Source organism: Anabrus simplex, chromosome 3 (assembly GCF_040414725.1).
Source record: "Anabrus simplex isolate iqAnaSimp1 chromosome 3, ASM4041472v1, whole genome shotgun sequence".
Lineage (NCBI taxonomy): Eukaryota > Metazoa > Arthropoda > Insecta > Orthoptera > Tettigoniidae > Anabrus > Anabrus simplex.
In genome coordinates this window covers 453,605,775-453,622,637 of record NC_090267.1, presented here as the reverse complement: position 1 = coordinate 453,622,637, position 16,863 = coordinate 453,605,775, and the positions used below count along the sequence as shown (strand labels likewise).

Genomic DNA, 16,863 nt, shown 5'->3' with positions numbered 1-16,863 from the left:
TATTTCCATAAGTTCATTGCATAAATTGCTTTATTCTTATATACTCCCATGAACACTGGATCAAATAACAGAACCAATAATTTTACACTAAACCTTTAAGGATAATAAATGAAGGAAGCATCATGACATCATTGTGTACTTACTTCAAAGTATGAAAGTTAGTAAATGAATGTTGTTTAATATTGATTATAGTTAGTTCAAATTTGCATGGAATATTGGTATTTGTTCTTTAGTTTGGCATTAAAAAAAATTAGACCAAAAGGTCCACAACCTGACTATTAGCACTTGTTGTTTTGTTTCCGTCTGTATCATTTATTTTATTTTCTTCTTAGGTTTAGCACACTTTCTGGATTCAATTATGTTTTAAATTAACCTTTTTTTTTTTTTTTTTTACTGAATTTGTCTCAGCGAGTTATTTATTGCTCCATCTAGTGATGTAAATATTGTATATTGTTATTGTTTTTCTTTCTGTCATATCTCTTTTCCTTTTCTTTTGTTCTTTCATTATGTTTTTAGCACATTTTTAGCTTGTATTACGTAGATTACTTTAACCCCCTCTTATTTCACTGAAGATGGCTCAAACGAATCGAAACATGTTGGAATTTTGTTGCTCCCGCTAATGATGGTATTATCTTTTGTATTGAATTAGGAGGATACATGTAATTTTTCCTTTGTAATAGTGAAATACTCGTTGGCCTTTGATAATGATAAAATATTTTAGATTTACCTGTCTGTATTAAGGCTTTTTTGATAAAATAAACTAACTAATGATAGATAAAGTTGTCAAATAAGCTGTTGCAGTCACCTAAATTAATAATATTTCCAAGTAAAAATTAAATTCTTTCCTCCTTTCATGTAGTGTGAGTTACATTTTCTGAAAATATATTAAAATATAATGTAAACCTCGTACCCCTTAACTGTAACAGTATGAAAAACATGTGTTCACTAACAGGCGTATTAAGTAAATTTTTGAACTTGGCAATACATACATGCAATACATGCAAGTTTCAAAGATGTTATGGAACATAATAGTCAATAAACCTATTGAGAGAGACTTTGAAATCTAAAGGAAATTGTTTTTTTTTTGTTTCTCTTGTAAAAATAGTTAAATTGGACATGCAAAGTTTTCTTACCTAGTTGTTTATATGTCACGTAAACATCAATAGCAATAAAAGTTATAATATTATTCCACCTGTGGTCTTGCTGAAGAATTAATTGCTTCAAGTTTTCTTATCACAGAAACTGAAAAAGCTTCTGCTGTCAATCACAACCATAGAGAAAAATGTTGGAATGCAAAGTGGTGGTATACTGAAAGGCAGGGGCATGGTGTGCATGTTATTAACGGAACTCTATATATTTACAGTGTTATAATTCTATATTACATCTACAGGAGACATAATTATTGCAATAACCATGTTTTGTTTATGCCTTGTCCATGACTGTGTGAATTCATTCTTTTTAAATAGATTCTGGAAATGCGTTGTGAAGAAGATTCAGTAAAAATTGTGACTGGTAATGGATTTTTAGTTATAAAGAATCAACTCACTATTGACCAACATTTTATAAACTCGTAGCATGGTGTATTAAAATTGTAAATACAATACATAGTTTTAGGTTTAATTCACTTACATAGATATGTATGTATGTAATGTATGTATGTATGTATGTATGTATGTATGTATGTATGTATGTATCTATCTATCTTTATTAATTCATTATTTCCTTTTAATAACTTTTGGACACCAAGAGTGTAAGATATCCTTATTCATAATTAAAAATATCAAATTAAATCCAAAATCAAACAAATGTTGTATTCTCTAAGAGGCCCAAATCATGCTGGTATATAAGATCAAATTAGTCGGTAATTTCAAAATTTTAAAACGCTGTCACTGTTCAAGTGAAATTTGCTGTAAAGCGAGGTTCAGGTTCTGGATCAGTGAAAGGTTGAGTGTTGCATATTTTGGCTCTGCAGCAGATACACACATATCAGTAAAACACTTGGGAACAGAGTTAGGATATCTAACTTATCCTTGATGGCAATAGATGAAAAATCTGCTTCAGAAGCTGGAGAAAAAAGCTGAACTTCTATGTTTTTATTGTAGATGTGTGTGTAGAAAAAACTCACTGAACTGAACTGAACTGGTGTACTAGTAGGCAGAAACTCTTTGTAAGTGGCACTTTAGGGGCAAAAGATCCACATAGGTCGACGCCCCGAACAAATAGTATTAAAAAAAAAAGAAAAAAGTGCCACTTTTAGCTTATTGTATCATTGTTATAAATGGCTTGACCGATAACAACTCTCGTGCCACACCACTGCTGAAAGGTGATATTTACACAGAAGGATTGGCGTGACTGTGGTGTCAATAGGCATGTGTTTGTTGCTACCCTGGTTATGTTTTGAGTATAACTAACGAGAGTATTTTCATAAGCTTTGATCATACTTGGTTATAATCTGGTTTCAACTAGTCTTTCAACATTTTTAAACATCTCTAATGTGGTAACTTGTTTCTGGATTGGAATCTGGAAGCAAGAGGACCGAGCAAGTGGTTATGTGGTTGGGATCATGTAGCCGTCAGCTTGCATTAGGGAGATAGTGAGTTCGAACCCCACTGTCGGCTGCCCTGAAGACAGTTTTCTACGGTTTCCCATTTCCACACCAGGCTGTACTTTAATTAAGGCCATGGTCGCTTCCTTCGTACTCCTGTCCCATCGTTGCCATAAGATCTATCTATGACCGCAATGTAATAAAAGAACCAGAAGGGATTTAAGAAGGTTTGTTGATGCTTGTTGTTGATGATGATGCTTGTTGTTTAAAGGGGCCTAACATCGAAGGTCATCGGCCCGAAGGTTTGTTAAGCTGTTATCGTCCTTAGAATGTCCATCTTCATAGCATAATGGTTAGTGCTATTAGCTCCCATCCTTGGAGACCCTGGTTCGATTTCCAGTACTGCCAAAGAGATTTAAAAACGGCAGGAGTGATGGTATGCTGTTCAAATGGTACTGCAGCTCACCTCCATTGAATGGGTGCCTGGAAAGAGCTGCAACACCTCAGGATGAGGGTGCGAATTTACTTTTTATCAGCAGAATAAGATTGACAGGGATAGGTTGTATCATACATGTGTTAGAATAACAATATTCTCTCATCCCTCTGTCCGGTTCCATGGCTGGCCTTTGGTCACAGGGGTCCCGGGTTCGATTCTGCCAGGGTCGGAGATTTTAACTATCATTGGTTAATTCTGCTGGCGTGGGGCTGGGTGTATGTGTCGTCTTTATCATCAGTTCATCCTCATCACGATGCACAGATCGCCTACAGGCGTCAAATCAAAAGACCTGCACTTGGCGAGCCGATCATGTCCTTGGACACTCCCGGCTCTAAAACCCATATGCCATTTTTTGTTATCCCTCTGATTGATGGTGATGCAGTTGTTAAGTAATCTACATATTTTCATATGTACACTGTAAGGATGGAACGTTTAAAAACTTCGAGCATAGAGAGATACTATAATATACGGAATGAATCAGACAAAAGCCTGTTATAGAGCAAGTAATGCAAATCTCATATAACGTTAATTTTTCTCCTACTGGTCTCAAAAGAATTTTTGTTGATCCTCAAACAGAACTTTCATTTTAATTCTTGGACTGAGAGAAGTCCATTTAAAACATGTATTTTGATTGCTTTTCTTAAATCCTGGTCCCAATCTGAAACTGACAGCCCCAGACCTAGTCTGGCTTTTGGTCTTGATGAAAGTGCATGCAGGGCTTTGTCACTCACTCACGTAGTTGGTCAAGTTGACAGTTGGATAGTGACCACATATTAACAGGTTAATCATCTTGGTAACATTATGATAAGACTTTTTGGTTTACATACTCTTATTTTCCAAGATAGTATCTTACTGACTTATTTTTAGGAAGTCACTCTATGAATACTAGAGAAATTGAATTACATATTTACTCCTATGATCTTCTTGATTTTGAATCTAGAGTACATATCTTACAAGAAGTGATTTTTCTCCTCCAACCCAGGGTGACCAGATGATAAAATGCCTTTAGAGGACAAAATGAGACGACGGCATTTTACTAAAAGGGATGTCACCTGTACAAGTAAAAACATTCTTCTATGCTCGAAAATATTGCTTTGAGGCTGTTGCTATCTTTTAGTGCTGTTTATCTGACAAAATAATTTCATATTAATTATTCATTGTATAAAACCTATACCAAATGTTGTCCTTGTCAGCATTACATGTAAAAATCCATAGAAGTACTTCAGTACTTGCATGTTTGTTAGTAAAAAAGTTTTGTATAGTACTATGCTGTAATTACAGGAATTTATCATGCCATTATTTAATTTTCAAACAACTTCAGTGTGAAAAGAGTTATCAAAAAATGTTTTTGTTATCTAAATACGTAGACTTTCACGACCACTGTATGACATAATAATTATTTGTCAATATTAGGTCACATAATATTAATAATCAGCTGACGCGTTTCAATCCTGCGACCAGGATCATCTTCAGAGCAATAACAAAGCATATAATGGCAACTGTCATCCTGCATTCAGGAGATAGTGGATTCAAATCCTACTGTCGGCAGCCCTGAAGATGGCTTTGCATGGTTTCCCATTTTCACATCAGGCAAATGCTGGGGCTGTATTTTAATTAAGGCCACTTTTGCTTCCATCCCAGTCCTACCCATTTCCTATCCTATCATAACCATAAGACCTTTGTATTGATGTGATATAAAACAAATATTATTCTACCAAGGGGTTGCTTTCTCTTTAACATTCTTCTTTGACCATTTCGATGTCTTCCTTAGGTATACTTGTTTTAATGTGTGTCTGGAACTCTTCATTTATTTCCTTCTCCTGCAATTTTCACACCCTTAGCTTTCTCTGCCTAATCTCAGTCATCTTTTGTATCTTTTCCATCTTTAACTTAGCTATCACAATTCTGTGATCTCCTTCGAAAGATTCACTTGGGAGGGCTGTTATGTGTACCAACATTTTCCTGTTACCTTTCTCGACCATGTAAAAATCCATAGAAGTACTTCAGTACTTGCATGTTTGTTAGTAAAAAAAAAGTTCTGTATAGTACTGTGCTGTAATTACAGGAATTTATCATGCCCTTATTTAATTTTCAAACACATCGGCCGCTCCTCTGGAGTACAGACGCTACAGCTGATATGGGGTTTCAATGGCATTTCCTCCACTGAGGGCCCATTTCCCTTCTATAAGGACTCCTCCACCCTTAGCCGTAGGACCTTATAGTGGGTCAGGCTATTTACCGCCGCCCAGCACTTGGCGTGGAGACACTGGCTGTTTACTCCATTACCATAGCAGAGTTTTAATTTTGTTATCCCAACTAACTATATCTTGTTATCTTCTGACTGTTTTTTTTTCGAAACCATGTGTTCATTTCCTCTACAAAAGTCTGCCAAAATATTTCCAGCCTTGTTTCTCTTCTCATATCCAAATGGACCTATAATCTCTTCATCTCCTTTTCTTTGCTGACCTACTTGGGCATTCATGTCTCCTATGGTCACAGCCTGTTTGTTCTGTATATGGTCTTCCAGATATCCAAGGTATTCCTCTAGATCATATCTGTATTTCCTGTTTGTGGAGCATACCCTTGAATTATACCTGTACCACCAGTTACAAGTCTCAATCTGACCTTAATCAACCTATCATTTATGTTTTCCACCAATTCCAGGTATTCCTTTAGGTCTTTTCTAATTATGAGACCTACACCATTTTTGGCTTCCCCTCTTCCTCCACTTAGGTAGTATAAGGTGTATCCTTATTTTAGTTTCCTCTCACCTTTTCTTTTCCATTTGGTCTCACTGATTCCCAGCAATGCTATATCTTTGTCAACCATAAAATCTACAATTTCTTCCACTTTCTCTGTTAGTGTCACTACATTGATGGTCTCTATCTTGATGTATTTGGTTGCTAGTTGCCCATTTCTCACATTTCTTCCAGCATCACAAGAATTGCACGTCGCTTGTGGGGAACGCCCTAGCATTTTCAGAGGCTTCAGTACACTTGCATCATATAGGCTTTTATTACGATGGGTTCGCAATTCCCAAAGGCATTTCAGAGCTGCTGCCAGCCAAAACTTGTAGGCCACTCCTAACATGGAGAACAGACGCCTTTTGTAGCCGCTCCTCTGGAGTACAGACGCTACAGCTGATATGGGGTTTCAATGGCATTTCCTCCACTGAGGGCCCATTTCCCTTCTATAGGGACTCCTCTGCCCTTAGCCGTCAGACCTTTTAGTGGGTCAGGCTATTTACCGCCGCCCAGCACTCGGCGTGGAGACACTGGCTGTATGGTTTACTCCATTACCATAGCAGATTAACTGGCGACCTAATATCCCCAAATAATTATAATGTTGCCATTGTTTGCCATTGTTTAAGAAGCTTTTTTCGTGAACAATCGAGATTTTCTTCTGATGACACAGAGCACATTTCTCTGTGAAACGTAAAGAATTTCACCTTATTTTCTTGACACGGCATAAGCTCAAAAGCCTATATCATTTCTATAATTATAATGTGTTTTTTTGTTTTTCATTAACTTATACTTCTTGCTTGATGAAATTTGTTTCTTCAGATCACTTCCGCTTTTGTTCTACACAAGACATATTTTTTCTTGCGATATTGGGATAATTTTTGCTGAGGTTACAAGTACATCAGTTGATTAATACCCTTGATGATCGGTTTAGGGACAAGAGTACTAATCTAAACATTTAAAAAGATATTCCCTTACCTCCTGTGAAGGTTAGGTTTTCACTACTCATATATTCTCAAATACCGGACAGTTTTTAACATTTGGAGGGTAGGAGTACAAGGTCTAAAAAGTTGAACATGCCCTCTGAACATTGAATATCTGATCACTTTGCTTTTACCAGAATGAATGCTACTTATTTCTGAAATTATGTAACCTGTAGCAGTAATTGGTTTCTGTTGTATATTTCTGTATCATTCAATAAATGTTTGTAGTGTGCAGAGAATTACAGTAACTAATATCAGTACTTCTACTTCAGTGCCTCTCCCTTCAAAAGTAGCTGGAGCAAAAGCACCAGCATCCAAGCCTGCACCTGCTAAGCCACAGGTAAAAAAGACACCTGGTACTGGTTTTGATGATATAGAAGTCTCTACCATGAGAAGAACAATTGCCAAAAGGTTGACTGAGTCCAAGGTAATTAACTTTTCATTCATTAGTAAGTATATAAGAGCAAACTCGTAGCTGATTAATTTATGTGGTTATTATATGTTTATAAATGTACTGATTGGTACTTACAAGGTGTCTCATTCATACAGTAGATATTTAATAAAGATTTGGTTGTTGAAAATGTATTGTTGTCTTGAATATTGATTCACATAGAACCATCATCATCAAATCCCATTTTCCAGCTACAGCCTGATGAGGCAAATACACTTCTTCTCAATTTTCCTCTTTCATTCCACCACTGCCCCATCCAACACTGTGGTCCAATCCAGGTTCCACTATCTTACCCTGTTTTGTATTAAGTCCATCCATCTCAGTCTTAGCCATCCTCAGCTTCTCTTCCCTTTCATTTGGGATTCTTCCATCACTTATCCTTTTAATATGTTCAAGTCAACTAACCCTACTTTTCTCTATTTTATCATTTTTCCTCTCTAATTTATTTGCCCATTCCTCACTTTATCTCTTCTTGTTTTTTGCGCCATACTTGTCAAGAATTTAATTTCTGCTGACTGTATTCAGCTCTCATAACTTTTTATCATCAACCAGGTTTCGGCTCCATATGTTGTTATAAACGGATCCATATCACTGTTATCACTAAAATTATCTTCGATATGTTATTCACTCACTAAAAATTCACCTCCACCCCTACTGAACGATTCTGTGTCACTTTCTTCGCCTATATTAATCTCGGTTTCAATATCCGCAGTATTCAATCCTGCCATGTTTACGAACGAAACAGATGACCCGCGCTCGCGGTAGTTCAAGACCGTTACCTAGGCGACGTCAAGCCAGATTATCACTCTTCTTTAATTTCCTAAGCCTTGTAGATCGCACTGTGTGTTCATGAATGCCTTATAAACACTTCACTGCTGAAAAAATAAACTATTGCATAGATCACAGAAGTGTCCAGATAATGCAGCTGGGCTTTAAGGACCGGAAAGCAAAGTGAACAGTCGGGCGCTTACAGGCGCTAAGGGCGGGAAAGGGTTAACCTCCTCATTGCCAAAACCAATTGCACAAACATTATAGTCAGAAAGGAAAAGATTGAAATGTAGAGTGACTTACATGGTTATTAGGTGTTGAAAATACAATTGCACTTGGCCATGCCGGGAACCACTACTTATTTACCTCCGGCAATCTGTCATATAGTAGTGCACTAAATCTATGACTACTCAGTTAATCAGTTGGTCAGTCCATGGTGATACAGTGGTTCCTTTCACTCTAATGTTATATGCATTTGCATTTATTATATTGTTTGTTTGTTCATTTTTATTTAGTGTAGTTTGTAATTTATAGCATAGTGTTGTGCAAGTCAAAAATACTTCTCTAAAATTCATCTTGTTTTGTCGGTAATGAGAGACTAGTGTGATAGTTACACTCTGTCCATTGATGTACCTGCTGCTCACCTCACTCACTATGGTAAATACAAACGCTAGGACTGAGCCCAAGTACAATTGTATTTTGAATATCAAAGTGATGTTCATGTGTAATTTTTTCATTAGTTATGGTACTAATGATGATTTAAGAAGTATATTTCAAATACAAATATTCATAGTGCAGTACTGAAAAGTAGTTGAATTTTGCAAAATCTCTCTTTTAAACTATAGGGACATATTTGAAGTTAAAAACTTGCATCACTGATCCATATTGAACTAATAATTACAATGCTAAAAAGAGAATGATATTCCACCTATTCATTACAATAATATTGTTGCACGAATTAATGTAGCAACATATTTAATATGTTATGGGACCGGTTTCAACATATGTCCATGTCATCATCAGCCGACACAAAAATGGCAAGAAGTCAACACAATTGTAACACTTATGACACTTGGACATATGTTGAAACCGGTCCCATAACATATTAAATATGTTGCTACATTAATTCGTGCAACAATATTATTGTATTGTGCAACCTCTCCAAAGGGTAAGGTTACAATTAATAGGTTTAATGAAGAGAAAATGTTTGCTACCGTAATGCTTTCACCAAAAGTACTGTACACTAGGCACGTCAACATGTACGAAATTAAATTTGCAAGCACATTAATTACAGGAAATAAACAAACAGTTTAACCAACATGACTATTAAGAAAGGATAACCGGGAAACGGCTGGGAACCATATCCAGGCGGTGGAAGGTATTGGTAACACTGAAGAAGCGAAGTCAATGTAATCCTAAACTTTACTTAACAAGTTAGATTCGATTTCATATATAAAGCAATAACCAAGATACAATTAAAATAATGACGGCATAATTTCAACAACCATTACAATTTACATGAGGGTAGCATTTAGTAATTAAATTTATTTTACACCGGAACATCACACATGACGTTCCACTGTCGTGGCGTTACCTTTAAAAACCCAAAACAGTTCGAAATAAATAAAGGAAGGTAACGTTATACTAAAGTGAAGAGATACATCTAAAAAGGAAAAATAATTTACGTGTAATCATGGAGCAGAGCATCTTCGGTGGGTAGCCCCCTCAAAAACACTTCTGAGAAAGGGTACCCGACCTAAAGATGAATAATCCACGATGAAGCGGAATGAATGAGATAGTCCCGAGAAAAATATTACTGATAAGGATTACTTCGAAAGGCGTATAACAATTAATTTACAAAACAACAAACGGGAACTATCTCTTAACAAAGTGAAGCGACTTACCGAAACGGCTAAGTCATAATTATAACATTTGGAAGCAGAAGGAAACACGGGTACGCTCCGGCAAGATAAATAAAATGAAACACTACATTTGAAACAGAATACCAGAAAAGTTAAAAAATATTAATCAGTGCTTACCGGATGGCGGGGCCAAGAAGACCCGTACCTTGGAAGGTGACCGTTCCCTTCAGTGGTCAAACAGAAAAGACGCCCTCGCAGAGCAAAGCTCCAGCGACAACGCTTCTCCCCGGAAATTATGAAATATTACCACGGCCAATGAGCGTACGATGATTTCCTTCACCTACCAATCACATTTCCTTTTATTTTCTCCAATAGGAGCGCAGAAAATATAGTGCTGACAAGGAACATTTAGGAAGCCTCTAGAAAAATTACGAAATTGGTGCAACTTTACGAAACCAGAAATCTCCCACGCCAATGTGGCGCGTGTGGTACAGGATGCACCAGAATTACCATGACAATCAAATAATTTCAAAATCATATTGACTTCAAGCAAATTAAACAATTCCAAAATTCACATACTAAGGAAAACCAAAACAAACAATAGAATAAATCCTTTACATACATAATTTATCGCCGTCTTCCGAGTCCAAATAATCAAATCCCAATAATCACAACATACTCCCCCCCTTTAATTTGGAGCACAGCTCCAAAAATAAAAATTTTATTCACAATTTTAGCAGTCCAATTCCTGCATAGTTTAGAAAATAACAAAACACCTTAAAAAAAACCGCTGAAAATAAAGGACATATAACAATGTTCATTGAAACAGAAAGCACATAAAATATACACTAAAGAGATTTTAAAAAAATTTTCTTTTTTCTGTTCTTATGTTCGTAAAACACCACACTGAAATTATTTTCTTTACAAAATTGAAACGTTCCCTGAAAAAAAAATTAACACAAAATAAGAGACATCTTTTGGATTGAGTTCTTGGTTTTTCTGTTTTATTTACACTGTAGCACCACGAGTTCTTGCTGTTGATGTGACTGACGACGCGGCCACTGTCTTCAGCCTCTACATTACAGTTCAAACTGGGTGACTGCGCACAGCCTAGCACGACTGGCGTCATTGGTATATCCGGTTACAGCGCTGTAAATTGACATGTCCAAGTACAGGTGATATCACGTGCCACTAATGGCCACGTCAGTGTATGTCTGGTAACTATTCAGAATCTTGGCATGGGATGATGGTCACCACCATGCAGACGGTTCCCTCTTGGACTAGGGACGTCAAGTTGTCAGGCAGGAACAGTAATTGTCATCTGTACCTCAGCTCACTGGAATGCAGTGCAGAACGGCAGGGCCCAAGACATAACGTACCTCTCCCTAGGCACGACAGCAGAAATGGGGATGGTATCCCCCTCCGGCCACTGCAACAGAAATTTACCCGCAGCAGACAGGGAATATGAAGCTAAAGCCACCCTGGTGGACAAGAGCTTGGAGGCACCTAACCGGTGTCTCCTCGACCTTCATTTGGGAGGTTCCCCCACAGGTTTGGGACTATCTTAGCCCCCCCTTTCCGGCAAGCACTATGGATAACTTAAGATGAAATTTAGGAAATAGTTTAAAGAAACTCAAAAACTCTACCGGAGTTTACCCTGATTCCACAATTTGACAATAATCCCTAGTTACAAAGATCATAATTCTACCCCACAATACATACTAAATTATATCTAATATGATCATAAATGACCTTTCCATTACAACTAAAGAGACTAAACTAAATCATAAACTATAAAATCCGAAAAATTGTGCGCACTTAATTAAAAATTTGCTTACAACTAATTCCTTATCACTACCCCAAAACAAAATAGTTTCTAAAGTATTATCTCATAACTAGGGAATTTTTATCTGAGATAAATGCACACGGCTGATCCTCTTTCTTTCAGGATCACTGACTAACAATGATACAGGGGTTAAAAATTTCAAAATTGTGCAGGGACCTCGAAATCTGGGGGATAACTTGCTTATTACATGGTCCGCAGCACTACTAATGGGATGAGTCTTTACATAGACCTGGTCACCCACAGACAGATTGTGCGGTCTTCGCCCGTGATTATAGTTACGTTGAACTTTAGCGTAATAAACCTTCAAATTTTTACGCGCACGATGCCAAGCAGCACGGATCGTTTCTGGATTAGCGACATCAGGCAGGAGATCGTTAATGGACCACAGATTAGAAAGTGGAGAATTAGGGGTGAACGCTAGCATCAATGAAGCAGGAGTTTGCTTGTGACTTTCATGAATAGCAGTATTGAAAGCAAATGATAGCCAATTAAGTGAAGAATCCCACTTTGAGTGGTCAGAAGAATGGTATGCAATAAGAGCAGATCTTAGGTTCCGATTAACTCTTTCAGCATAATTAGGCCTGGGATAATAAGGTGTTGTAGTCACATGAGAGATAGATAGATCAAAACAGAAATTACGGAATTGCACAGATGTAAAAGCTCTAGCATTATCACTCACTAAAAATTGACAGGGTCCAAATGAAGCAAAGATCTGTTTTAAGCAAGAAATAGTAGTACTAGCATTAGCCATGCGAGTAGGGAACAGCCATGTAAAACGCGAGAACGCATCAACACACACAAGTATGAAACGATGGCCGGTCCGTGAACGCGGGAATGGTCCAATGTAGTCGATAAATAGTCTCTCCATTGGGCGAGAAGCTTGCTCAGATGACAACAGACCAAGGCGGGTATTAGGAGCGGGTTTACTGATGTTACAGGTTTTGCAAGATTTGACCATTGTGCGAATTTCACCATCCATAGATTTCCAAATAAAATGCTTACGAATTTTCTCTCTGGTTTTAAATACACCAAGGTGTCCGCCAACAGGGGATTCATGGAAATATTTGAAAAGAGCAGGGACTAGATTAGAAGGTACAACAATTTTGGGGTCTCTGCGCCCACGAGCAGGACAACACAGAACACCATTTTTGAGGACATACGGTTTGACATGTTCACCAGATTTAATCCTGTCAATAATACCCTTCAATTCAGGATCGTCTTCCTGATGTTTAGAGATATCTTTGAAAAGGACAGGGGAATTGGTCAAAACCACATTAACAAAGGCCGAAACTTGTTCAGGAGAGGAATCAGCGGATTCTAATTGAGGATCAGAACTGTCAGGGTAGAACATTCTACTAAGAGTGTCGGCAATAACATTTTGAGTTCCACGAATGTGACGAGCTTCAAATTGAAAAGCTGAGATGCGTACTGCCCAACGCGCAAGACGACCAGTTCTTCTTGGCTTGGCCAGTACCCAACTCAATGCCTGATTGTCTGTTTCAAGATCAAAAGGTAGATGTTCAAGATACATTCTAAATTTCTCCAAGGAGAAAACAACAGCTAAGGCTTCCAACTCATATATAGAATAGTTGCGTTCAGCAGGATTTAGACTACGTGAAGCATAAGAGATAGGACGACGTCCCTCTTCAAATTCCTGAAGGAGAACACCAGATATACCTGTAGATGAGGCGTCGGTTTGGAGAATGAAACGTTTAGAAAAATCTGGCATCGCCAGCACAGGAGCATTACATAAAGCAGATTTCAGATCATAGAAAGCTTCAAGTTGGGCATCACCCCACTCAAATTTAGCATCTTTTCTCCTCAAGGCATTTAATGGGGCTGCTCTTTCAGCGAAATTAGGGATAAATTTACGGAAGAAATTGACCATACCAACGAACCTAGCGACAGCTTTGACATCTTTAGGAGTAGGAAAATTTTGGATAGCTGCAGTACGAGATTGGTCAACCGAAACGCCTTTCTCGGACACGATATGCCCTAGGAAGGACATCTGAGGCTGTGCGAAAGTCACTTTGCTAGCCTTAAGGGTTAGTCCTGCTTTACGTAGCCTTTCAAGGACTTCATTAATATGAGCAAGGTGTTCTTCAAAAGTTTCGCTAAAAATTACCAAATCATCAAGATAATTATAAACGAATTTGAATTTAATGTCTGACAACACGTTATCCAGCAGCCGGGTCAAAACAGCAGCTCCCGTTGCCAGTCCGAACGGCACGCGCTCAAATTCATAGAGGTTCCAGTCAGTAGCAAAAGCTGTGAGATGCTTGGATTCCTCAGCAAGAGGTATCTGATAGTACGCCTGATTCAGATCAAAAGTGGTAAAAATTTTGGCATTAGCAAACCAAGAGAAACAAGAGTGCAAGTCAGGAAGTGGAACAGATTGAAGCACAACTCGCTTATTCAACATTCGATAGTCTATTACAGGCCGAAAACCACCCTGTGGTTTAGGGACTAGAAATATGGGAGAAGAGTACGCAGATTTAGAAGGACGTATTACACCATCAGCAAGCATTTGGTCGATGATAGCCTTAAGGGCTTTCATCTTAGGAGGCGACAACCGGTACGGAGGAGAACGAACAGGTACATTGTCAGTTACTTCAATTTTATATTCCAAAACATTGGTCACACCTAACTTGTCAGTGAACACATCAGGAAATTTATCGCAAAGATTCCTAAGCTGGTTGGCCTGATCATCAGGCAAATGATCAAAGTCGAAAGCTTTTGGTTCACTTGTGTCCTCAGACACAGCACTGACATGATAAAGAAGGATAGGAGAACGGTTACACAATGTAAAGATCCTCATAGAAAACTTAAACTGGAATTTATTATATTGAAGATCCAAAACCATACCAGTTTTGGCAATAAAATTTGCACCGAGAATGAAAGGACAAGATAAATCTTTCACCACTACCACGGGCATTTTCCATGTGAAATTACGTATTCTAATTTTGAGATTCAGACTTCCAATCAAATTCAAGGAATTAAAATTAGCCGTATGGCAGGTTAAAGACACCGGTGTTAAAGCAGGGAACTTACAAACAGATTTCACAGAGTTATACAATTTTTCACTCATCAAGGTGAGGCTACTTCCAGAATCAACTAGAGCACAAACTGGTTCATTGTTCACTTCTAGGCAAATGTAAGGTAATTTACATGGAGGAATAGCAGAAATACCACAAGATTTTGGAAAATTGACACTAGGGTCAGACTGAAGCTTATAATCGACTACAGGGTCGGGTAAATCATCAACTAATTGACAGCGATAACAGACGAAACATGAAGGTACACTATAAGTTTTGGCACCAGGATCGGCGGCTAGTCATCTGGGATTACTATTACCAGAACGCCCAGAGCCGGAAGAATTGCGAGGACACTGTCTTGAGAAGTGTCTATTTGACCCACAATATCCGCAAGAACTAGTGGAGGGAGAAACTCTATTCTCATTCGGAATTGAATTGCCTAAGGGCTCAATCTTAGGACAGTTCCTTTGGAAATTTTGAAGTTGACCACCCATGACAGGTTTTGAATTGCCTAAGGGCCCAATCTTAGGACAATTCCGCTGGAAGTGATCCGTAGAACCACAACTATAACATGCACGTGAATTACGTGGCTTGGAAGAAGTAGAAACGGTACTAGTGACCTGAGAAGACATGCTCATAGGAGGAGGAGCTAAGGCGACTCGTAACTGGTCGGCATACCTAATGCCTTCAGCAGAAACAGTAATAGCTTCCAACTGAGCGAATGTAGCGGGTCGAGGTGACAGAGCAAGATACGACCGGTAATTTGGTGCAAGACCCTCAATAATGCTAGCAACCATTTGAGACTCAGAATAGTTTAGCATGAAGATCCGAGCATTGAACTTAATGTCCTGGATGTATTCCGACAAAGTTTCATTCAAATACTGTACTCGAAAATAATGCTTCTGAACCAAAGAAGACAAAGCACGGGAAGGAATAAAAAACTCAAGCACATGTGCATGAAATTGGTCAACTGTCCACTTTTCTGAAATGGCTCTTATGACATGCTCAGAAAGAGCTCCAGATACATGTGGATATAAGACTTGGAAGAAATTGTCACGACTTAAGGAATACACTATACTCTGATCTTTAAATTCGACCAAAAAACGTAGAAACACTATGACTTCGTCAATCGAATTAACGGTGAACTTAGATACACCCTTAAATATAGCAGTTAATGGGTGAGGCAAGTTTGAAAAAATTTGAGAAGCAGCAGGAGTAGTAGGTACCTGAACAGCACTGGATTGGTTACAAGAAGGCACCACAGTAGTAAGGAAATCTTGATTAGAACGCTCCTGGGATAGGGTAGGTGTACTAAAAGTGAGGTTAGGACTGAGGTTTGATTGCATAGAAACCGGCACAGATATTCGCATTTGCGACACATTTTCACACATCTGCGACACCCCTGAAGAATTTACTACAGGTGACGCTTGGACATGGGGATATCTTTGTACGATAGGAAGAGAAACAACTTGGGTCGCAACCGGAGGATGAGATAAAGACACAGTAGAATTAACAGTTCCCATAGGAACAGTTGACATAGCAACTTGCGTACAAGAAGCACCACTATCATTATTCATGGGCAGAGAAGCACTGGTAAATACAGCAGGAGAAGATTGCACGGGAGTATCATTAAAAGTGACCACTGCACTAACTGGTGAAGCAGTAGATACAGATACAGTGTCACTGTCACACGTTTCAGATTGGACGGGTACATTCACTATAGAACTTGAGCTAGGCAAAGAATTACCTTCCAGCAATCCAACAATTTTATCAAAAATATCACAAAACTGCAATAACAACGATTCGCACTCGCATCGCTCATCTTCAGATAAATTATGCGCCAACAGATCGCGAATCCTGTCCACGTAATGCTGCACTTGGCCTTTCGCACGTGTTAACTGTGCATCAGACGGTTTAGAAGAACAAAATGACATGATAATGGCTTTATATTCTACAATTTTATCTCTGACAATCGACAAAGATGCGCACACTTCATCTGTTGATAACCCTGGGACAAAAACAGGTTCATTTAGCGATTGTTTCAACAAGCTCGTGTCATCCTTAACCTTTCCTGTCGAATTCAACTTACGAATACGAAGTTCGTAAGCTAATTCCTCCTTCCTCAAATGGAACGGC

The 16,863-nt window shown here is 38.2% G+C and overlaps 1 protein-coding gene across 2 annotated transcripts in view; it reads left to right on the top strand.

The window, feature by feature from the left end:
* Positions 1 to 16,863, top strand: part of LOC136866503 (pyruvate dehydrogenase protein X component) — a 95,862-nt gene that overhangs the window by 62,998 nt on the left and 16,001 nt on the right. For both annotated transcript variants that reach the window (XM_068226751.1, XM_067143537.2), the window contains one exon: positions 7,038 to 7,192. In XM_068226751.1, the coding sequence (XP_068082852.1) occupies positions 7,038 to 7,192 (155 nt within the window). The remainder of the gene's footprint in view (positions 1 to 7,037; positions 7,193 to 16,863) is intronic.